Source organism: Lactuca sativa, chromosome 4 (assembly GCF_002870075.4).
Source record: "Lactuca sativa cultivar Salinas chromosome 4, Lsat_Salinas_v11, whole genome shotgun sequence".
Taxonomy (NCBI): domain Eukaryota; kingdom Viridiplantae; phylum Streptophyta; class Magnoliopsida; order Asterales; family Asteraceae; genus Lactuca; species Lactuca sativa.
Genome location: NC_056626.2, coordinates 204,741,576 through 204,767,605, shown reverse-complemented (window position 1 = coordinate 204,767,605; position 26,030 = coordinate 204,741,576). Strand labels below are relative to the sequence as shown.

Sequence of the window (26,030 nt, the reverse complement as noted above, 5' to 3'; positions counted from 1 at the left end):
AGCCGGGTATGCTCACTTGTTATATACCCTATAGTTATTTTTATAACCTTTTCTCTATTGAATTATTCATGTCGGTGTTTCTTTTGTTTTTATAGATGGGATGTACAAAAAACTATCATGCATCCTATAGATGGATTATAACATTACAAACATTGAGTGAATTTAATTATTATTTAGCTAAAATTCTCGGATTATTATAAACATTTTGATACTTTTTTTTAATCTAATAATTACTATTTGAAGAAAAAAGCAATAAACTAAATAATTGCATGATTTAATGTCAAATCAGATTCTTAGCTGTGTCATCTATAAATGGTAAATATAACAAACATACGCAATCACTTTTCGTCTGAAAATTCTCCCATAAATGGCTGTATATTTGAATATAACAAAGACTTAAAAAGCTTGCAAACAAACAATCTTTATCTTCAAAACCCTCAAACCCTGATTCCTGAAACAAAAATGTTGTAAGAACAGCAAACATCTTCATCTTCATCTTCCTTCTTCCTGTTTCCAAACCCTAATCCTTCAATGCGATCATTTAACATTTCCAAAACCATGATTCATCCTCAAGGAATCCACCCCTGTTCATTCTTGAACCCTAAACCTAATGCTGACGATAAATTAAAGCCGATGTCACCATTAGATGTCGACCCTTGTGCAGCTTCACGAACTGATGTCATCACATACACAAACACAAGTGATTTAACTCCATCTGAACATGTAAGTACCTACGCTCTAAGTTCCATGTCTTTTTTGTCCCCTATTAAGAATTCAAGATCGTGATTTTTGCGAAAGTCCCTTCGCTTTCAGTGGGGGCGACGACGGATTTGTACCTCCGTCACCATAGTTCATGGTTGTAGGGCCCACCTTACTCATTTTTTAGTCCATTGTTTATTTGTTGTTATTGTCAACGGATGAAGTTTTGTAAGCTATACAGTTGGATAATTGGGTTTGCTTCATGACGATGAGTTTGTAAGTCCTGTTTCAGTACATTCTTTTTCAATTTCATAAATAATTAATTATTAGTTCATTACGAATCTTGAATCAATTTAATATTGTTTTGTTACTCGATAAAATGGGAAAGGAAATCATTAGCGATCTGTATTCAGGCAGGTGGAAGCTTCACTGAACCTCTAATGGCGCCCATGGCTTCCAATTCCCCTGCAAACTCGGAAACTAGTCCTCCGCAGATCGTGAATGACGTTGTAGAAACAAAGATTGAAAGTAAAAAGTCGCAAAGCATCCGTTGTGAGATCTGTAATGTATTTTGTAACAGCGAGGAAATGTTGAGGAACACAAGGAAGGAAAGAAGCATTTAAAAAATACGCAAAAGCTCTCTGTTTCATCTTCGATCATCCAAGAAAACGCCACCACCGGTTGCAGACGCTAATTCTTACCATGAGTCAGATAAGAAGAAGAAAAAGAGGAAGATTTCTTACAAAATGTACCCTCAATTGAATCTTTGTTTACTTGCACCATTCCTGATCTGGTATGCCATGATCGAAACATAGATACAGAGCATCTCCATGGTGAGAAACAAGAAACCCAGGTAACAATTGAGCAAAATTACTGTGTTAACTGTACAATTGCATCCCTTTTGAAAATTGATTTATGAAAATTCGTTGAAATCAGGTGAACAATGGTACTCTGGTTCAGTCTTCCAACAATGGCACAGAGAAATTGGAAGAAGAAGTTTGTAAAGTCACTTGTAACAGCGAACAGAAGCTTGTAGAACACAATCCAGCGAAAATCACCTGAAAAACCTTAAAGATTCAGAAACAATACAAACCCCACCATCGACAACGCCTACTGCTTCAATGGCAAAGACACCAGTTTCCAAGCATGTGCAAAAAGTTGAGGATTCAAAGGAAGTTAAGTTTCGATGGTGTGAAGTTTGTAAGATCGATTATAGCAGCGATACCTTCTACAGGCATCTGCGAGGGAGGAATCATAAGAGGAATCTTCAAGAATCAAAGAAAATGACGGGTTTGCCCTCAACCCATACTGATTCGGGGAAGTTGACCAAGGGCGAAGTTGTAAATCCAAACGAAGGAAGCTCTACACGATGTGAACTTTGTAAGGTTTGTTGCAATTCCTATGATGAGCTCAACAGGCACCTTTCAGGGAAGAAACACAAAAAAGCCGAATATAAAACTGGAAAGCGAATGAAAGGAGAAAGAGTGTTGCAGGATATGGTGAATGGAGAGGGTAAAGTTGTCATTTCGGAGAAGGGTAAAAGGAAAGCTAATGACTCATTAGCAAGCGAAGAGGATGGAGATGTAAAGAGGAAGAAGATGATGAAAGAAGGGGGAACAGCATCTGGTGCTTTGATAACTTGTACAGTATGCAATGTGGGTTGGACTAGCGTGGTGGACTATATGGATCATCTTAAAGGACAAGAGCATTGTGCCATGGTTTTGAAACAAGTATGATAACATGAATGTTATAGAGAAAGATATTAGTAATATAGCTATTTAGAAAATAGGCTTTTGAAAAAAGTTCAAATGTTAAAGGGGTTAATCTCTAAATGAGTAACGAACTACTTTTATTTTTATTTTACAAACAGTTGTTTTAAAAAAATGATGTCAGAAGGTCAACTACTATAATGTTGTGTTTAGAAAATAGCTTGTAAACATAACGTTTTAGTTGCTTACATTTGATACTAACTTTTTTAAACTAATGATGTTTTTTTCAAAATACTAATAGTTCGTTACTTGTGATATCAACCCATAGTAGTTGTATATCTCACTAACTTATTGAAATTAAATGTTGTAAGATCCTTTCACCTACTAAAAAAAATAGATAGTGTATGGTATTATGAAATTAACCAAAAAATGAAATGTTTGATTTCATTGGAATTAAAAAACTTTTGTTGTATTATCGGATATAATATTTTTGAATGAAAGTTATTTATTTTATTTTATTAGTTTTTATTGTTTTACCTGCTAAATCGCATCCTGATTGGTGGGTAAGTGTTTGATGGCTGCTTGGGCTTATTGAACAGGTGGGTTTCATAGGATCAGTATTTATGTAAAAGATTTGGTCCAACTTTCAAGGGAATGGTAGTACCGAGTCACCACTCTCTATTCAACTTTTTATTTTATTTTATTTTACTTTATGCAAAATTCTTTTCCTAACAAAAATTTATCAAAACTAAGAAAAGTTTTGAACTTTTTATGAGGATAAAATGTGTCGGTTTTGAAAAAGCTTTTATTTAGTAAAGTTTTGAAGTTTTTAAGAGGATAATGATTTAAAAGGATAATATATCTTTCAGTTTGTACATATTTGGTCACTGAGTTTTTTTTTCGTCCACATTTATCCCTTCAACTTGTTGAACTGTACACATTAAATCCTTATAACTGGTTACTCCGGGTTAGCCAAGAAAAATGATTTAATATGATAATATATTTATCATTTTGTACACATTTAGTCCTTAATATTTTTGTTGTTTCAAAATAAGACATTTTTGTTTTTGTACACATTCAGTACTTATGAATGTTTTCTTTAGGTTTTCTCACGACATCTTACGTAAGACAAAAAAAACTTTTGTTATTTTTTTGGAAATAATATAATATATTATTTTTTAATGAAAACAATTTATTTTATTTTATTAGTTTTTAACTTGCTAAATCGCATCGGGAAGTGTTTGATGCCTGCTTGGGCTTAAGTTGATTTGAACAGACCGGTTTCATAGGATCAGTTTATAACGTTCAATGTAAAAGATTTGGTCCAACTCCCAAGGGAATGGTAATACCCGGTCCCTACCCTCTGTTCAACTTTTTATTTTATTTTACTTTATGCAAAATTCTTTTCCTCACAAAAATTTATATTTCAAAACTAGAAAAGTTTTGGACTTTTCATGACGATAAAATGTTTATGTCAGTTTTGAAAAAGCTTTTATTAAGAAAATTTTTGAACCTGACGATAAAATGTTATGGGAACAACAAAGTCTCCCTCCCATCATCTTTATAAAAATTTGAATGAAAATTTTAATTCCATTTATGTTTATTTTAAAAGGCAAGAATATATTAAAAAACAAAAACAACACAAAGCTGCAAATAGTACAACAAAAAGGCTAAACAAGACCAACACTAGAACTACACAAAAAGAAAAGGAAATCGAGCTACACATATCATCTATAAAATGATAAAATTATGTCAGAAGAGAAATGACCAACTCTCCAGACTAGCACTAGAGCTAGCACCAAATTAATAGAAACCGAAAAGACCATATCATCAAAGACTTTCCACCCCTGAAAATGAACCATAACCAAGGACTTGTCACAACAGTTAAAACATGGAATGCAGGGGTAAAATCGTCCAAGCCAGCATTCAGGGAATGACTCCAAGCGAAAGCAAAACCACACTTCATGCATCTAATTCACCATTAATTCTGTAAAGCTGCTAGCAATAGTAGATCCAGCAGACCCATTGGAGGCATGCAAAACACCTGCTGTAAGAAAGTATACGTCACACAGCAGGGCAAACTGCATATCGAGCAAAAAGGATAACTGTGGCTTGGAGATGAGAAATAGATAGGAGAGAAAAAAACACTACAAACACCAATAGATACCCCCCCAACTTACACTAGGAGATACAACCACACCACACAACAAAGAAACCCGAAAGGAGTGCTACAACGAGCAGCCAAAAGCCTAAAATTCAGACTACCCGAATGAAAAGAAAACACCCACCAAACATATACTAGGCTGCATCTGGCACGCACCAAGACACCAAGAGACACACAACGTTATACCCCCCCCCCCCCCCAGCTTAAATAAGAAAGCTTGTGCTAACAAGGTCAAAACACCAATCCCTCCATCCAATAGACTTGTTCCTTAATCTGGAGTTAATCCAGAGGTAGGAGAGAGTTTGTATGTTATTTGCCAAACCATTATGAGAGGCTTGACCGTCTGAATGAGCTTTAAGGTTTCTGTGGCTCCAAACTATCCAAATGTATACAAGTATAATGGCTTATTGAAATTGGGCTATAGTACTAGACACCATTTCACTCTTCTAGAATAGCAGGTTAGACGGTAATACCAATTGGTCCGGGAGTAGCTGCCACCAAGCTTTGAGGTCATTCCAGACCTCAGCAAACATTTTACACCTAAGGAAAAGGTGTTCTTCTATTTCTGTTTCTTGGTTACGCAAAACGCATAATAGATTCTTACCAATGCCTCTTTTAAGCAAGTTCACTCTAGTTGGGATTCTACCATGAGCAACTCTCCAAGATAAGATGTTAACTTTTTTAGGGACAAGATTATTCCAATCCCACTCAATAGTAGTTCTAGGTAAGATGGAGTTATCAATGAGATTCCTTAGGGATGAGACTGAGAATATCCTTGAAGACTCTAAATTCCAAGACCATTTGATATGATGAGCTGATTTAGACTCTGAGAATAGACCCTTGAAATCTATGTTCTCTTTTGAGAGGATTGTTGGTAGGTTTGCAATGTTTCCCCAACAACAACTTTTCCTTTTTTCCCTCGAAGGTGCATTTAAACCCCCATCCTTTTCGTATATTGCAATAATTAAGCTCTTTCAAAGATCCTCTCTGTTTTCTTTAAAGCGCCACCACCACTTACTATGTAATGCAAGGTTGTGGGCTTTAAGACTTCCGATATTCAGCCCGCCATATGTTTGTTTCAAAAGGTCTTTCTCCCACGCTATCCATGGAATTTTTTATATTTCTACCAAATCGCCCCAGAAGAATCGCTTTCATAGTTTCTCAAGGTTGTTAATCACTTTGACCGGAGCTTTGTAGATTGAGAACAAAAAAGTACCAAGACTCCCTAAGACCAATTTGCATAGGGTTAGTCTTCCTCCAAATGAGAGTGTTGAGGCCTTCCATTTAGAAAGTTTGGATTGGAATTTAGATATAAGGCAACTCCAGTAAGTCGCACGAGAGATCGCGACACTCACCGGTATTCCTAAGTAGATAAATGGTAGATGAGCCATAGAACACTAGACATTTCTTGCTAACAAATCAAGCTCCAAATTATTTATTCTCATATCAAAAAGTTTGCTTTTTGATATATTGTGTCACACCCCGAACCAGACGACGGAAACGTCCGAGGGCTCACGTGACTTAAATTGAAATATCATCACAATGAATATAAATTAACAACACATACATCACCAACATTACATAGTACAATTGTCATTGTTCACATCAAGTGAATTGTTTAAACATTACACATCCATAACATAAATTGTTTGAGAATTTTCAAAATGAAACATCCTAACACACTTGGTATTGTTCTTCAGCTTATCTGTTACCTGTGAATACAAGTAATTTTGAAAACGTCAACATATATAATGTTGGTGAGTTCATAAGCATATTTGATATAAAAATAGTTTGTATTGTTTGTAAAACCCAGAAAATATGATATTTTCTGAAACAACAATTGTTTATGAAATAGGTGCGATGATCCATGAGGATATGCATGAATGATTTCAACCATGTAAAAGTGATATGTTTCCCATAATGAATTCTTGTGTTATCGTTGTTGAAAGTAAAAGTGAATAATGTTGTTTCCCAGGAAAATCCGATGTTTTCTCGACTTAGATAGTATGATCTTTTCATATTATCGCATCGTCACAATTGAATAAATATGATTTCCCCTGATTACTTTAATGGTGTTGGATCTCTATGCGAGTCGTTATAACCATGCACAATAATGACTAGTTCGTCTGTCTTGGCATTCTAGCGAATGCGGGAATTGATTTAAGATTTTGTCACCATAGACTGGCCGAGTCTAACTGTAGCGAACAACTTAGGTGAGGGGGAGTCACCCCGTATAGATCTATACACAAACTCTCGCTTTCCCTCTCGGAGACTCTGGTTATAACTACAGACTACGACCGACACTTAATAGTGTCACCCGTTATTTCCCATTAATCCAACTGAATTTGAATAACCCCGTTTATCAACTTAATTTTATGTTTAGTTGAATAACAAAGATAAGTCTAACAGACGACGATAAGAGGGTAGCAGAGGCCCACTAATCATGTATGTTATTATAGGTTGTCGAGTATGAGACAAGAACGTTGGCCCATCATGCATATGTTTGATTTGGACCTTACTAGCAATGTCAATGGGCCACTGAGGCCCAATAGCATGTAAAAGCCATTGAGGGTTCCTTAGGCATGTAATTGGGTCGCAGGAGGCCCAATAAACATGTATGAATATATCGGTCCGAATAAACATGATATTGGGCCACAAAGGCCCAATAGCACGTATAAAAGGTATTTGAGCCCAACTTTATAAATCGCTTATGTTTTATGGAATTTAAGTTCGTATTGTTGGTATTCGTGGTATGTTAAATGTTTATTCTCAATAACGAAATATTTTAACGTTTGATTTATAACGAAGTTTTTATTATATATATATATATATATATATATATATATATATATATATATATATATATATACACATTTTTCTATAAAAGTGACAGTTTTAGTCCCTTTTTATGAAAATTGACATTTTTGGTCCTTAAACCATTTTTATTGACATTTTCCACCCAAACTTTATTTGAATAGTAATTTCAGTACAAAAATATTCCATTTGTCATTTCCAGCCTTTATTTGTAAAAAGTTACATTTTTGGCCCAATTTCCATATGTTTTACAATTTTGACCCTAAAATCAAAAACTTTGCATTTTTAGTCCAATTTAGTAATAAATTCATTTTCAACCCTTGAAAAAGTTTATTTACGCTTTAGACTCATAGGTTGTTAAGTTTTCCAGTTCAGACCCTCAAAATTTCCTTTTTCGCAACTTTGGGCTCAAAATCTCGTGAGGCCCAATCAAAAGCCCAATATGCCAAATTTTATGTTTTTGACCCTTTGAAAAGTATAGTTTACATAAAAAACAGTTTTTACACTAATAAACAACTTATAACCTCCATAAAACCAAAAATTTACAATTTACACCCAATCTTTGTTATTTTTGCAAAAATGACACTTGTAAGGTTCTTTGATTTTGTTTTTCACCTCTTTAACTTAAGAACCCTTAGATCTATGATATATGTTTGTTTCTCAAGTTTTTGTTCATGATTACTTCACCTTTTTTGGTATAGATTTCAGAATATAACAAATATTTCATATTATCACAACCAAAAACTAAAGAATTCACATATAGCATGCAAACACACATAGATCACCACATAATACTTTTATTATCCCCCCAAAAACAAGTAAAAACCGAAAAAAGGGGGTATGAACTCACCTTGAGGTTTGTTGGTTCGGTTTTGAGGAAGATATGGAGAGATTTTTGGTCCCAACATGCCTCTTAGAGTTGATTTCGAACTTAAGAAGCTTCTAAGGAGTAGATCATGAAAATTGTATGAGTTAGGAAGAAGTTTTTATGAAATAAGGAAACTAGGTTATGGATCTAAACAACAACTTACCAAAGATGATGATTCTTATGGAAGAACCTCCATGAAATGTTCCAAGATCTCGAAAATTTGGATGGAGAAGAGGATGTGCTTGAGAATGTTTGGGATGAAAGTTTGAAGATGTGTGTGTGTGTGTGCTTGGTGATTCTCGGCCGAGAGGAAGAAGAGAGGAGAGAAAGAGAGGATGTGATAGTTACCTAGGTGCATGAGATTTGGGATTACATAGTGGTTAAGTTGCATGGAAATCCAACATGTAATAAGGAGGTGGCTAACCCTCCTTAATTCCCTTAATTTCCTTTTTTTTGTTTGTTTTCTACTTGGGACGAGAGAGAGAAAAGGAAGAGAATGGATTGGGCCTTTTGAGCTTGAGTCCCATAATATGAGGCCCAATTTGATGGTTTTCTGCCCATTGGGACTTTAAAGTATTTCACGGCCCAAATATTACATTAAAGAATGGGTTTGATTCCATTAAGGCTAATTGGATTTGTCATGGTCCAACAAGGCCCATTAAAGGTAAACTAGTCCATTTTAGACTTATAAGCATTAGAATTCCTAGTTGTGACATCATCCCCCCGTCAGAGGAAATTTCGTCCCAAAATTCTTTTTGAAGCTAGATTTGAGAATGCGAGAATAGGTGAGGGTATTTTTGCTTCATCTGGTCTTCGTGTTCCCATGTGAATTCCGGTCCACGTTTCGCGTTCCACTGAACTTTCACAATCGGAATGTGACTTTGCTTAGTACGCTTCACTTCCCTGTCCATGATTTCAACGGGTTCTTCGATGAACAGGAGATTCTTGTTTATTTCGATTTCTTCCAATGGGATGATGAGAGTTTTGTTGGATAAGCACTTCTTCAAATTGGAAACGTGGAACATGGGCTGTACACTACTGAGCTCGGCAGGTAGCTGCAGTCTATAAGACAATGGACCGATTCGGGCAAGAATCTCGAATGGTCCAATGTATCGTGGGTTTAGTTTTCCTCATTTCCCAAAACGAATCACCCTTTTCCAAGGAGAGACCTTTAACAACACCTTATCCCCAACTTGAAATTCCAAGGGATTTCGCCGTTTATCAGCGTAGCTCTTCTGTCAATCTCGTGATGCTTGTAGTCGACCTCTGATTTGAATTATCTTCTCTGTCGTTTCGCGTGTGATTTCTGGTCCTATTAATGCATTGTTTGGTGTCTGTCCTCCTGCTAGTTGAGTGTCACCTACCTCAGCCCAACATAATGGTGATCTACATTTACGCCCATATAATGCTTCAGAAGGAGCAACTTTGATGCTTGAGTGATAACTGTTGTTGTATAAAAACTCAATTAAAGGCAAGTGGGTATCCCACGACCTTCCAAATTCTATCACACATGCGCGAAGCATATCTTCAAGCTTTTTAATGGTTCACTCACTTTGACCATCGATTTGTGGGTGGTAGGCAGTGCTCATGTCGAGTTGTGTTCCCATAGCTTTCTGAAGCGATTTCCAGAAGCGTGAAGTAAATCTACTGTCTCGATCTGAGATGATAGATATTAGTACTCCATGGAGTCTCATGATTTCCGTGATGTAGATTCTCGTCAATCGTTCCATCTTGTATGATTCCTTTATTGGCAGGAAATGGGCGGATTTTGTCAAGCTGTCGACTATTACCCATATGGTATCTAATCCAACTATTGTCTTGGGTAATTTGGTCACAAAGTCCATAGTAATCCTTTCCCATTTCCACTCGGGTATTGCCGGTTGTTGTAATAGTCCCGAGGGCTTCTGATATTCTACCTTCACTTTAGCGCAAGTAAGGCATTTGCTAACGTAGGTGGCAATTTCTGCCTTCATGTTAGGCCACTAATAATGTTGCTTGAGATCCAAGTATATTTTATCTGAACCCGGATGGATGGAGTATCATGTCTTATGGGCTTCATTCATGACTACCTCTCTGAATCCCCCAAGTTTAGGGATCCAAATTCGGTTCATGAAATAATGTGCTCCGTCCTCCTTAACTTCGAAGTTCTTTTCCATTCTACGTAACTCTTCGCTTGTTTTGTTCTCTGTTACCATGGCATCGAACTGGGTTGCTTTTGATGGGTTTTATACAAACAATCCTATGTGTGCATGCAACCCTAGATTTGGATCTATGTTTTCACTATTAGATACACAACTTTATGAACACAAGAACCCTAGCATGCACCTAGGTATTTCAAAATCTATATAGTATAAGGGATTACATACCTCTTGTTGTTATATTGTAATAACAACACTAGTCTTCAATCTCCTTGTCTTGGAAAGCAAGTACCACCAGTGTAGTACCTCTAATGGCTCACAAACACCACAAGCAAATGGAGAGGCAAAAGAGAGAGAGAGGGGGAGAGGCAAAAATAGGCTCTAGGTCTTCTTGGGATCAAGTGGCCGATTTCTAAGGCCTAGGGGGTCTTTATATAGGGTAGAGATTAGGGTTTCAGTCCTTATCCTTATCTGGTTACTTGCCCACCAAGCAACCCATAAGATAAGCCTTGAATCCTTATCATGGACAAATTCTAAGGCCTTATCACCTTGAATTCATCCACCCTATCCTAGGGGCATCCAATGCCCTAATTTGCAACTACCATATAATTACAATTCAGCCCCTCTAGTTTAATTAATTACATTTGATCACATAATTAATTCTTAATTAGTTATTGACCAATATTAATTAAACAAATAAGATTTCTCCTTTAATATATTATTCTTATAATATATTAATAAATCATAATAACCTCTTTCTCTATTATTTCTCCAGTCAAGTTGCTTTGGTGAAGGCAACCCAAAAGGACCATGCATAACCGGGTCAACTACTTACCAAATATGGTTACGGGCTTAGACACTAATCCAACAGTCTCCTACTTGGATAAGTCTAGTAACCACAAATGAAAGTATAACTCAATTAGCAATCGTAGCTCTCAAAGACGCTGTCGAACTCTAATCTTATCAGTAACTTGTGCTTTAGATAAGGGATTGTACAGTCCTCTATTTAAGATATCGTACGGACAATCTCATGGAACATAGTCATACTTATTGTCTAAAAACTTGTTTCTCAATCTTAGATTCATTTGACATAGAACTTAATTGACCACATCAATTCAGTCCTGACCGGGCCTGTCACATAAGTCAAATCAAATCTTCAAGGGGCCTTGATATCGCTTTTACCCTCTTAGCATAAAAGAAACGGATAAACTTCGACTTATATGCATTTACTACTCACTAATCAAATTATACACAACAATGTGTTTTATGACATCAAGTTACTGATGCGGTTTCGCATTATCAATGCACAATCAATTAACAACCAATAAACCAAATATCTTGGTTTTAAGACCATATGATATTATCGTCTTGCGATCACTCATGATAAATTCCATGAAGTGATTCCAGCAAGCGCGGGTTTATTCCAATGCTCAAAACTTATTCATAAGCACTCATGAACGTTGTAACAAACCTTTGTTATGTCTAATACCTTTCAGACAATCTACACACCAATTCAGATGATAGGGTCCATAATGTACCTAACAGCTAGTCGACCAAACATAATGTTCTCTGTTTGCTATTGTACTAGGTTTCAAGCTAATCCATGTGAACCTCACCTGCTAGCTGTAAAGAATATCAATGAACTTGATGAAGATTGTTGATGGTGTTCTTAATTTTTCTTGTTGTTGATCTTGGTGTTCTTGATTTTTTCTAGGGATGAAGCTTGTTCTTGAAGAAGATGAAGATGGTGATTCAAAGGGTCGTACAATCAAGCATAACCTAAACAGGCTATCCTATTACTGACTGATCGGTACTATCATGCAACTCATTAAGCACATACAGCAGGCATATAAGGCATCTTCCTAGATCCTTAGCCCTAATCTAGCATGCAGTTCTCATAATCATATCATATCATAACATAACATGTATGGGTATCTTGGGGAAAACTTACTTGAGCTCGGCTGATTGCAGGCATCACACACTTTTTTCTTTTCAAAGTTCTATTCTATTTTCAAATTCTTTTCAAACTTCTTTTTATAAAAGGGTTTTTACTTTTGAAAAATTTTCATACCAAGTCCTTAGTTTGAGTTCAGACACACCCGAGAGTGTGCCCAAATCCCTCAAACCAAGGCTCTGATACCAACTTGTAACATCCCAAAATTACGGGCCAAAAATTTTATTTTTAAATAATTTATTATAAAACCAATAGTATAAAAACATCCATACTAACATCACATGTCAAATCCCAAGTGTTAATAATCAAAACGTGTTATCGTAAAACAATATCAGATTGTAATCCCAAAGATCTCATGTGCGGAAAACATAGTGTGATGCCCTGCGATCGTTGGCTCCTTTCCTTTGAAAACGAAATACCTGAAGCCAAAAATGAAAATCGTAAGCACGAAGCTTAGTGAGTTCCCCAAATACCACATACCATACATATCAACATACTGCCTAGCATATCTGGGTGTTGGCCTACCCCTTCAGTCTCTTTCAACAGGATATTGTCTACCCCTACATTTTCATTATTTTCAATGTTTTCAATAGGTAATACAAGTAAACCACAAGGAATCTTATGTTATTATTCAAACGTTTTCAAACCATTTGCAATTGTTTACCCTTTTGTAACATGTCGAGCAAAAGGGTATGTTATATAAATCTTTTATTACTGCCTTATGCACACTGGTAATTTGCAAAGGTTTTCAATTCATTACAGAGCATACATTTAAGCTATAATTGGTATAGTTTGAGAACCACTACACTAATTTACAAGCTCAAGAACACTATACAAAAACAAGTATATAAACTATAATAGGTATAGTTTATGGAACACTACTCTATTTCACTAATTCAAGGATACACTACTAAATAATTATTTAAGTTTAATTATTTTACATTACAAGTACACTACTACAAGGTAATACATACATTTTCAAGTACAAAAGAGCACTATAAAACTAGACATAAACTAGTTAATACAGGACTGTGAGACACTACTTCATTGTACCCACCAGGGTACAGGTTCAAGTCCTATAACTTATAAATAGAGTCTCCTGGAAGGAGAGCGTGAATTTGTGTATAGATTTATACGGGACTGACAATCCCATACCTGAGCTGCTTGCAACAGCTAGGCCGACATGCCTGGGGTGACAAATGTCATAACATTCGGACGTCAGAAGAACGTCGTAGAGGCCACTAGTAATTTTAGCATGGTTATATAAAACTCACAATAGTATCAACTAAAACATTTGTTTATAGGATTTACATTATGTGACATCCCCATTTTCACGGCCAAAAAAGACCGATGTTGTTTATGCTTTATAAAAATCAGAGTACTTCATTTTATAAAAATGTTGCGGAATTTGTTCCCAGAAAAACATGGTAAATACGTTATTAAAACATTTTCGAAGAAACGTATTTATTTCATTTTAAAACGTTTGGGATGTCATCGTTAATACAGAAACATAAGCATAAACAGAACTTACAATTATTTACACTAGTGATCTACATCTCTTTAAATCTCTCAGTGTAGTGTCACTTCATATCAACACCTGTGATATAAATAAACTGAGTGGGTCAGGTTGGAAAACCTAGTGAGTACATAGGGTTTTCAACCCACAATAATATAATTATTATGTTTAAACAATCAAATAATCAACCCAATTACCCATCCCCATTATCTTCTTTATTCTTAAGGATCTACCCTAAGAATCAGCTATTTCTCATTCATTCATTCCTAAGGATCATCCTAAGGAAACAACATGAAGTCCATTGTTGCCAATGACACTTTGGTCAAGCGCAGCTGCTAATCTTGTCACTTAGGCACAGCTGCCAGAATTGGGACATTTCCTATGAGGCGCTTCTGCCGGTATTGACCTTTTAACGCCACTGTCATGGTCATAAGGCTCCCTATTAGGCACAGCTGTTGATACTGTCCTTAGAGCGCAGCTGCTAGGACGTTTACCGTAGATCTAAAACATCTACGGGTTGTGGCGCAGCTGCCAGTGCTCATCTATAGGGTACTTGGTCCACTGCTGCCAATGTATTACCTATAGGGCACTAGGTCCGTACTACTAATGTTCCTCTATTTCAGCTTTTATCCCTCATCATTCATCTACCCATGTTTTACGCAACATATTTTGTAGATATAAAATACTTTATACAGTTTAAATCATTTAAAACATGTATAAAAATCTTTCACCAGCATAGACAGCAAGTATTAAGACAATATGCACACATAACACGTAATTTATATTAAAATACTTCATATCTATGTGTAAGATGAAAGGGACCATGCACTCACTTGAGAAGGTGGTGACTCGGTACTCGGACAGCGCTTCGTTTACTTTAAAATAATTTCCTTCGACGAAACCTAGTATTATTACCACTAGATTTTAGTCTAAGATTTACCGTGACTAATTATTAGTCTTATTATTATTATTATATAAGCGTTTAAACAATACTTTCCAACCACTATGTACAGATAGGGGCCAGACATAAAACACCGGAGGGCAGGACCATTTTGGCATATAGCACTTCTGAAATCCAACAACCCTATGCGGCCCTTTAAACCAGATTCCCCGTACCGCGAGTAGTTAAAAAGATATTATAACGACACTTATATAAGTCATAATAATAGCTCAAATATTTATTATAAATTTATAATAACAATACTAATTTTAAATATAAACTATATTTAAAATAGGGTAAGCATAACTTACTTACAAGGGGATTTTAGCTAGGAGTCGGGCTCTGTAGGGGCAGAACTTCGTCGCTGAATCTTTCTAAGAAAGATTCGTGCAGCGCTTCAGCGCTCACCTTACTATACTAAAACTACAGAAAGAGAAGTCGAATCACGAGGGACCGAAATGCTCGGGGGATAAGGAGAGAAAGACTCTTGAATCAAGAGAATGGTGCAAGAAATATGAGAGCCCAAGCCTCTTATTTATAGTAATTGAATTTACAAAAACTACCCTCCATAATTACTTAATGACCTTATAGTTATATAAACAACTAAACACCCCTTTATAATACTATTTTAAATAGATTTAATGATATTTGCACTAAACTAATGTCGAAAGAACTCAACATTAGTCTTATAATGACCGCATCGTCGATACCTTTCTAATGATATATACATATGTATATATATGTGTACGTATATATGATTTATACTTTATTTTAATACGTAAATATGCTATTATAATTTGTAACTCGTTCATACGAACTCCGTTTTTGACGTTATTTATATCCACGCGTTGGTATTTACGAGTACTACAACTTTCATTTAGATCCCGTCGGCTAAAAATCGACCGATCTAAAATTCAGATTTCGGGCTGTGCACTGCTATGCTAAATCTTAGAAAAAATCATAACTTCCTCATACGAAGTCAGATTTGGGCGTTCTTTTTATCGATGTTCTTAGTTTAATATATTCTACGACTTTCGTTTAGATCGCTAAGGCTAAATCTCGCTCTATCGTAAATTCACTATTTACGCTTCTCGGTATCGTGCCGGTTCCGTCGCGAAACTTCAACGGGTCATAACTTCTTCGTTATAACTCGGTTTTCGGCGTTCTTTATATGTACGAAAACCTTGTAACATACTCTACAACTTGATTAAGATTATTTATTCTAAATAATCTTTTGTCGAAAAGTCGTTTTCGACCCCTATTGCCTCTAATTTGACTAGCCCAGATTTGCGGGCGTTACACATTACTTCAAATGTTTTATTTTAAATAACAAAATTACAGTACACAATTTTACACTACAGCTGGTGGATTCCAGGCATTCATACAAGAAGGTTTGCATACAAACACTACTACAGTACACTACTTTTCTAATACAAAGTATACTAGTATAATGTATAATTTCAAGAATATTCATGGCATAGTTTTATGTATTAATAAGACTACGGATTACTATTTCAGAGTACAGTAACAAACATACATTTTGGTTTTAAGACCTAAGAGTACATCTTCATCCACTAAAGTAAATATTGGATTTTCTGGAAGAACACTATAACATTTTCAAAGAACAAAGACAAGCTTTCAATCTCAAAAACATATGTATGAAATCACCAACTTAAATGTTGATACACTTTCAAAATCACTTGTATTCTCAGGCAACCAGTAGATAGGTACACCCCTAGGATTTTGAGAAGTTGGAGTTTTATAGAGTCGCGTCTTTTATACTTTTTCTATACACTTTTGATGTTATACAAACTATGTTATGAGTAAAAACTTTGCTTTATCAATGTAATGGTTGTGTTTGCTTTGATTAATATTATACAATTGTTGTGATACTGTGCATGACGTCCTTCACCCCCGAACGTTTCTGCTGTTTCGGTTTGGGGTGCAATAGATTTGTATCAGAGCATTGATTATAGTGAACTAAGTATATCAAACCTTACAAGATATACAACTATAAACACTATGGGGTTGAAATGCTCTGAACTACTAGTATACTTTTAAAATATAAGTATTTTATAGGAAATATACGAATATGTATACATACCAGAAGTAGTATCTAAGTAAGAACTACATAAAAGTATTTGGATGAGTTGGACATTCCGGTTAAACCTGGATAGTTATGTAATCATATCTGGGATAAATATAGCCTAATCAACTATATTTATTCGGGATACGAACAACATGTGTTTGGGAGTGACTGTGGTGTTGCAAAAAGTCTAAACCTTACCAACACTATATAGAAAGGAAACACTAGAACCAAACGTAAATTTAAAATACTATAGGAGTATTTTATGTCACTATAGCACTATACAGATTCGTTACAAGTATTACTAATTATCACAATTGAAAATTTGTGATTGTTTGCTTATTTTGGTAAACATCTATTGTAAATCGTTGATAGGACACTATAAAAGTCAGGTTATTATGTGCTTGGGACAAATATATAACTTGTTCAATATCACCTGACTCATGACTACTGTAGCGGACTTATCGTCATTTCCTCTTGAATCTGTTTAGAAAAAGATGCCTCCAAAGAAGTCCAACAGGAAGAAAAACAACCGTCCAACGAATCCACCACCGCCACCACCTCCTCAATACGATCCTGCTATCTTCCAAGCAGCAGTAACCACCGTCATGGCAGCCGCCATGAAGCAGATCAATGCAAGTGGCACTAGTGGGGCGGGTAGTGGTGCCAACCCATCTAACCACGGGGATAGTGATGGACACCCAAGGGAGTGTTCATACAAGGACTTCACAAAATCTAAACCCAAATCCTTCGATGGCACTGGAGGTGTCATTGCTTTAACATGTTGGTTCGAGAAGACCGAATCAATATTCGAAATCTGTTCATGCCCCGAGTCTAGCAAAGTGAAATTTGCAGCATGCACTTTCACAGACAGAGCCCTCACTTGGTGGAACAGCCAAGTCAAGTCATTGACTCTTCCAATAGCCAATGCTATGATTTAGGATGATTTAAAGAAACTTATGCTAGCAGAATATTGCCCAAGAGGTGAGATGCAAAAACTAGAGCAGGAGCTCTGGAATCTAAAGATGAAGGACTTCGATATCGCTGCTTACACTGCTAGGTTCAGTAACTGGCTCTTCTGTGTCCCAGGATGGTCACCTAGGAGAGTTAGAAGGTGGAAAGGTTCATGTGAGGATTAACTCCCCCAACTCAAGGAAACGTTTTAGTTGCCAATCCACTTACTTTTGATAGTGCCAAGCGTCTGGCACAGACCCTAGTGGATCACGGAGATCACCACAACTCCGTGACAGTTATTCCCGAGCAACCCAAAGAGAGTGGTAGCAAGAAAAAGTTCAGGAATAAACGAAAGGGCTAATCTTCGTAGGATCCCTCAAAGAAACAACAAACAATGGCAATCCACATTGCTACCATTCCTGTTGTTACTCCTGCTGCTCCAACACCTCCCATTCATTATGCTAGGAATCTCCCTAAGTGCAATAAATTCAATTTCCATCATCACAGACCTTGTCGGGAGTTGCAACGCACTAACTGCAACAAGAAGGGACATACAACCCGTTTCTGTAAGAGGCCAGTACAACCAACCAATCAGGCCCCTAGCGGAGGAGTAAGCCAAGCTTGCTATGGGTGTGGTGAAACAGGGCACTACAAGAGGGTTGCTTAAAAGCAGTGAATGCTAGCAATGTACGAAGAGTTCTAGCAATGGGTCAAGAGGAGGCAGTAGCGGATCCCATTATAGTCACGGGTACGTTCCTTCTCAATAACTCTTATGCATGCATACTTTTTTATAGTGGTGTTGAGAGGAGCTTCGTAAGCCATAAATTTAAACATCTACTCAAACAAAAACCACAACCACTAAACGAAACATTCACTGTTGAGATGGCTAACGGGAAGAAAAAGAGCACTAACGACATATTCATGGGTTGTACCCTCACTCTTAATGACTATTCTTTCCCAATCAACCTTATGTTGGTCTCCATAAAAAGCTTCGACGTCATCATCGGCATGGACTAGCTAAGTCCTCACGGTGCTGATATTATATGCTACGAAAAAGCCATTCGCTTCAATCCTCTAAGTGGTGAAACCCTCGTTATCTACGACGACAAACCCAGTACAAACCTTTGCATCATTTCTTGCATCAAAGCCCAAAAATACCTGCACAAGGAGTATCATGCATTTCTAGCTCATGTAGTCAACGAAAAACAAGAAGTAAAAGACCTCGAGAGCATTCCCGAAGTCTGTGATTTTCCTGACATATTTCCCGAAGATCTTCCAGGAGTTCCTCTGGAACGCCAAGTTGAGTTCCGAATCGACTTAATTCCTAGAGCTACCCCCGTAACCAAATCCCCGTATTGCCTAGCGCCAACAGAGATGCATGAATTATCCAACCAATTAAACGAACTACTCAGTAAAGGTGTCATCAGACTGAGCTCTTCACCATGGGGAGTACCGGTCCTATTCGTAAAAAAAAGATGGATCATTTCGCATTTGCATAGATTACCACAAACTAAACAAGCTTAGCATTAAGAACCGATACCCTCTCCCACGAATAGACGACCTCTTCGATCAACTCCAAGGAGCTAGCTACTTTTCAAAGATAGACCTAAGATCAGGGAATCATCAATTACGAGTCCGTGAGAATGATCTTCCCAAAACAACATTCCGAACTCGTTATGGTCACTACGAGTTTGTAGTAATGCTCTTCAGTCTAACAAATGCACCCACTGTATTTGTGGATCTAATGAAATCGAGTATGTCGTCCTTTCCTAGACAAATTCATGATAGTATTCATAGATGATATACTCATCTACTCATGAAGTAAGGAATATCATGATGAGTTTTGAGCATTCTAACACTCATATGGTGTACACGCAACCCAAAATACCTTGGATTTATGTTTTCTCTATTATACATGCAAACTTGAGCTTTCCAAGGTATTACCCTAACTAGCATACAATCTTTGATACTTTGGTGATATAAACAAGTTATAAGACATACCTTTTGATGAATCTTGAAGTCTTGATCTTTAAGAGCTTAGCCCCAATAGTGTGGAAGCCTCAAGTGGTATCACAAATCACCAAAACCACCTTGGAAAACTTGAGAGAATAGTAAGCACACTAGAAATTGGCCCACTCTTGTATCGTCACACGCTAGTGCCATTTCTTGTGCCAAAGACCTATTTATATAGTATGAAGGAGTAGGGTTTCATCCATGTAAACCCTAATACCCATTCCCTTTCATTTCCATAGGATCCATGGATTAAAAACTCCATGGACTATCCATATTTAATTAGTTCCTTTTGATCACTAAATTAATTAGTTCCTTTTGATCACTAAATTAATTCTAAATTAATTATTGATCAATACTAATTAAATAATATGATTCCATATTAATATATTAGAACTTATAATATATTAATATAAATCATAAACATACTATTCCTAAAAGACTATCCATATAAATTGTTCCGGTGAAGTGCAACCCAAATGGACCATACCAAATCAGGTCAAGTACATACCAATTATAGTTATGGGCTTAGACACTAATCCAATAGATCATAGCCAACACCTGAGACAAGTCTTAGAAACATTAAGTGTAACATCCCAAAAATACAAGCCAAAAATTTCGTTTGAAAACATTACTAAGACCATAATATCCAAATATCATATAAGAAAACCATAAGTCGTGTGTCTCAAAATGTCATAAAATATGTCTCATATCAAAACCGATGTCAAGATCATGTCAAAAATATAAGAGTCTAACTCCCAGGCTAAAACTGTGGTGTGTGCCATGCCATCAATCCGAGCCCTTCCCCTTGCTAGCTGAAGTACCTGAAACCAAAACTGAAACTGTAAGCACGAAGCTTAGCGAACTCCCTCAAACTACCACATAGCATACAATAACATATAAATCACATATTGGGCCTTACCCACTGCATTGGACCGAAGTCCGGAACTGACTAGGGCCTTGCCAACTGCATCAGAACGAAGTCCAGAACTAACTAGGGCCTTGCCCACTACATCGGACCGAAGTCCGGAAGTAAGTAGGGCCTTGCCCTCTGCATCAGACCGAAGTCCGGAACTAACTAGGGTCTTGCCCTCTGCATCGGACCGAAGTCTGCAACTGACTAGGGCCTTGCCCTCTGCATCAGACCGAAGTCCGGAACTGACTAGGGCCTTGCCCACTGCATCAGACCGAAGTCCGGAACTAACTAGGGCCTTGCTCACTGCCTCGGACCGAAGTCCAGAACTGACTGAACATAGCATAACATAATCATAACATATAACAATAACACATATACTATTGGATAAGGTGTCTAAGTCCATAACTATTTCTGGTATGTACTTGACCCGACCCGGCATGGTCTATTTGGGTTGCATGGCACCATGCAATTGGATAGACTAAATGAGAGAATTAACACTTGTGGTTTATTAATATATTATAAGTGCTAATATATTAATAGTATTATTTAATTAGTTTGATCAAGAATTAATTTAGAATTAATTAAGTGATTAAAAGATAACTAATTAAATATATGGATTGATTGTTTAAATCATCCATAACTTGTATAGTGGGCTAAGAGGCTCCATGGATTATCAAGTTGGGTTAAACCCATAGGATGCTCCATGGGAGTTACAAACCCATGGGTCATGGAAATGAAGAGTCGTGACACCTTAGGGTTTACATGGTGTAACCCTAGATGTGTCACACTATATAAGGAACATACTATCCACCAAAATCGAGTATACACAAAGAGAAGAGAGGGCTAGGCCGATTTTTAGACCGTGCGTATTCTCTCAAAAGTCATTCCAAAAGCATTTGGTGTTGTGTGAAGTATTTGAGGCATCACACTTGGGGTGCTAGGCTCTCAAGGTTTCAAGGAATCAAAATCAACTATAAGGTATGTAATTCTAACCATCCTTTTAAGATAAAAGTTCCCCATGTATGCTAGATAGGATTATGAACCTTAGAAACCAAATTTTGCTTGTATTTAGACAAACATAGATCCAAGGTTTATTAGGGTTGCATGTACACTTAGGAAGTGTTAGAATGCTCAAAATCCATCATATACTGCATACTGCATCAGACCACAGTCCAGAACACATAACACATAGACATGCCTGAATCACAAAGACATCAAGCATAATGAACTACTTCTCAGGACCACCCCGGCATCGGACCGCAGTCCGGAACTACTGCTATCTATACGGGTCTGCATTGTGGCCGTAGACCTGTTCCTACTGGAAGGAAACTCACCTCACACTGCTGAAGTCCTTCTAACAAAACCATAGTTGCTGGATGACAGACTCCCGATCTGTCAATATCAAAATAACACCCAATTAATAATTGGGCTCCACTACATAACTATAAATACATACTTTGGATAGTTACTACATTACCCCTAGCCTGGCTTACCCAAGCCTAAGGCCCAATCCATAGGCCCGAAGTCAACTAGGGATCAAAGCCCAACATATGGCCCAACTTTCCAAATTGGACCCAAACCTCTACATGGACTTCCCTTAAGGCCCAATTGTTCATTCTAGTCCAACATGTCTCATTCTAAGGGCCCAATATCATACAACCATCTAGGCCCAAACTATGGCCAATCTATGGCCCAATTTTCCAAATTGGGCCCAATCCTTCATATGGGCCTTACCCTAAAACCCAACTAATTACTCTAGTCCATTTGATTATTCTTGGATGGCCCATTAATAAACCAATTACCAAAACCCAATCGAAAGGCCCAACTCAAGGCCCAAGTGAAACTAAGGTTTCATATAAAATGACGATTAGGGTTAAGTGTTTCTTACTTAACCCATTAAGGAAATAATCCATTAAGTCCTTTACTCTACTAGGTCAATGATATGGAGAAATTGGGCTTAATACACAATCCAATCTCAATAGCCCAAAAGTGGGTCCAATAAGTCTAAGGCCCAATTACTCACAATTAGGGTTTTTCACCCAAACATGGCCCAATAAGCCCAAAACTAATCCTTAAGCCCATTAGGGTTTTTCTAGGGCGATTAGGGTTTGCTTGTGGGGCACCACCTACTACCACCTCGGGTAGTGGTGGTCGACGGCGTCGGCCACCACCTTATGGTGGTGGTTATTATTATTTTTATTATTAATCAAAGCTAATTACAATTACAATGCTTAATCCAAGAATAGCACACACACAAACTAACTATCACACATACATACACACACACACAGCCACAGCGTGGTGGTCGACAGTGGCTTGTGGCAGAAGCCACCACCTCACGGTGGTGGTGGTTGCCTCTCCTCAACTTTTCCGGCCAACCCAGAACACACCCATCATACATTAACCGAAACACATATATCTTCTCTCATATGCTCGGAAAAAGGAAACCAACTACCCACCTAGTGGCATATGGTGGCGGTGGTGACACAAGGCGGCGACAACCACCACCATGAGGTGGTGGCGGTTCTCTTGTTGGTTCTCCGCAAAGCAACAACACAACACACGGGCATACAACTCATGACCGGGAACAAACCGACTTCAATAGAAACAGCAGCATCAAAGTCATCGGCGATGATGGGGCTGGTGGGTGAGACCCTCTCATGTCAGCGAACGAAGGGGAAAATAAAGAGAATAGTGGAGGTCCCGTCGTTCATGCTCCAACATAGTCGTTCACAACCTCCTTTGTGGGTCTCGGTGACTCTCCCGACTGCCCATGACATCTCTGGCTGGCAGCGGCTTTGAGGTGGCGTTCAATGGCGAGGGTGGCTTCGTTCGATCGGAACAACAACGAAGGGAGTGGTGGTGGCGGCTGATCCTCTCGAGTGACGGCTTGGAAATATGGTGTCTTAGGTTTAGGGTTGAAAACACGATGAGGGGAAGGGATACGGGTATATCCTGTATCTCATTCAAACTTATGCCCAATTATACACTTCTGGTCCCTCCCCATCCATTCTTTTTCAAATGAACTCCAATAATTACCATATAACCCCTCATGGCAAATTTCTTTCCAACTAGATACTTAATTTATCAATTATACCCTGTCTTTTGAAACCCCTTTCATAACAAGCCCAAGAATTACCAAATGCACGCTGACTTCTAAAAAAACTTTTCAAATTAAATCTAGAACTTATACCTTTAACCCTTGACTTTTAAAATTCTTCACAAATTAGTCCGGGACTTACATTCATTAATTTATTTAAATAAACGGGGCGTTACAACTCTCTCCGACTTAAATTAGATTTCATCCTTGAAATCATTCCTTACCATTCCTTACACGCTAACTACTCAAGTAACATGATCACCATCCTGGGTGCACCCTAGTCTTCTCAGGGTAGCTGTGACCAATCATCACAAAGCCCTAACATCTACAGGCGAACTAATCCCTCGCAAAAAGATCACATCTACTTCCTCTGAATTCTGATGTCTCGAGATGGTCTGAATCCCTTACAGACCACTCTTACTGAATCATTATGGTCGAATCCATTCCACTTGTCTCTCAGCTGCCTACTCATCTCCTGAAATCTCCAGGCTCCTACTAGACAAACAGAATTATAGATCCTCTTATCCCTGTGATTCACTTATACTTGTCCAAAACTCAAATAATCCTGCTGTGAGTGACTTGTCACTTCCCAATCAATTAGCTATTCTCTATGTACTTGAAACTTAGGGCACAAATACTAACATTGCCCATAACACAGAAACTGACCGGTTACTATCTGCCTGACCGGTTACTACATAGCTGTTTCCCTAAATCCATCAAGACCTCCCTAGTCTCAATTTGTTTACCTATTATTTGAAATACCAGGTTCCAACCCGACTATGGAGCCAAAGGACTCCCTACTTAGTCGCCTCGCACGACTTCTGAACGAAATCCTTATATGGAACTAGCCGCTACTAGTTATCTTGTCACTGTGTCCCTAGTGGCCTTCTGATCTAACTGATTGATTCCATACGTCGGATCCCGACTAAGAGTTATTGCTACGCGCCCATTTGTAGTCTTATGTCATAAATGACCTTAAGCAGTCCACTGCTTCCTTGCTCTCATCTCTGTAGTGGCGCTTCTACAGTCTTATCACTGGCTCAACCCAGTCTAATCTGTCTGGGATATTCCGAAATCTAATCTATGGATTTCCATATCCTCACTGCTACACCCGAACTGGTGGGTACTACTGCTCCTTCGCATCTTAACAACGCACTCACGCTATCTATCAACCTAGTGAATGCTACGGTTACACCCACAGACTTACAACACTCTAACACTATCTGGCTACTAGTGAATGTTACGGCTACTCCCGCAGACTTACAACACTCTAATACTATCTGGATGCTAGTGAATGCTATGGCCATACCCACAGACTTATAACACTCTAATACTATCTGGTTGCTAGTGAATGCTACGGCTACACCTGTAGACTTACAACACTCTAAAACTATATGGCTGCTAGTGAATGTTATGACTGCACCTGCAGACTTACAACACTTTCCATACTGGATCGAACACGTGCTTGACCCGCACTCAGCTGAACTCATGTTCTGACTGGAATCCCCAACCTGATTCCCTAAGGCTTGCTAGCAAACATTACAGGAACACAATCTCCTTATTGGCAAGTTTTTCCGAACTTGCATCTCACACTATCCTCAAACCATACAGCCGCTTGGGTTGTCTTCCTTCCAAACAAGGATGCGAAACTTATCCCAGTTTCAAAACTGCTCCTACTTCTGAATCCTTGGATGATTCTCCCCTACGTTGATTTAACTAACGCCTTACGCCACACAATACTGGAAGGATTTTCGATCCTTCTTACCATTCTATGCCCAATCTGCTGAAAATCACGTTTACCATTGCTAGTGTTTCAATACTAGTCAGTCCAAATGATCACACCGCTTTCGAGAACCCAAATAAATCTTCGGTAATAACCTGCTAGACCCAGGAAGCCCTGAATCTCAATTGGAGACCTTGGAATCTCCCGCTGCGTCACGGTCTCTATCTCAGCTAGAACGACTAAAATACCCTTCTGATTGACAAGGTGCCCAAGAAATTGCACCTCGCACAACCAGAACTCACATTGGAAGTACCTTGCAAAAGGTCTCTCCCTCCTCAGAGTCTTTAGCACTGATATGTGTATTTTTATATATATTTTTATGCATTATATCTTAATATTTTGGCCTTTATTATTCTCTTTTAGAACTAAAAAGCACTCA

At 37.7% G+C, this 26,030-nt stretch overlaps 1 protein-coding gene and 1 long non-coding RNA gene across 3 annotated transcripts; one reads left to right on the top strand and one right to left on the bottom strand.

Moving 5' to 3' along the window:
* Nucleotides 1-357: 357 nt before the first annotated feature.
* Nucleotides 358-2,550, top strand: LOC111918567 (uncharacterized). The gene is made up of 3 exons (XM_023914211.3): nucleotides 358-723; nucleotides 1,113-1,552; nucleotides 1,636-2,550. The coding sequence occupies exon 3, from the start codon at nucleotides 1,821-1,823 to the stop codon at nucleotides 2,433-2,435; it is 615 nt and encodes a 204-aa protein (XP_023769979.2). The 5' UTR covers nucleotides 358-723; nucleotides 1,113-1,552; nucleotides 1,636-1,820; the 3' UTR covers nucleotides 2,436-2,550.
* An 11,117-nt stretch (nucleotides 2,551-13,667) lies between these two features.
* On the bottom strand, nucleotides 13,668-15,290 carry LOC128133894 (uncharacterized). 2 transcript variants are annotated; one of them, XR_008232199.1, is made up of 3 exons: nucleotides 15,114-15,290; nucleotides 14,696-14,764; nucleotides 13,668-13,943 (listed from the first exon to the last, which is right to left on the bottom strand). It is a non-coding gene; the product is annotated as an uncharacterized LOC128133894 (long non-coding RNA). The 2 variants fall into 2 exon arrangements; XR_008232198.1 differs by having other exon boundaries at nucleotides 15,118-15,290.
* Between the last annotated feature and the right edge of the window lie 10,740 nt (nucleotides 15,291-26,030).

What these genes read in the sequence shown, in the direction of transcription:
- LOC111918567 (XM_023914211.3), top strand. Translation starts at nt 1,821, where the DNA reads ATGGCAAAGACACCAGTTTCCAAGCATGTGCAAAAAGTTGAGGATTCA.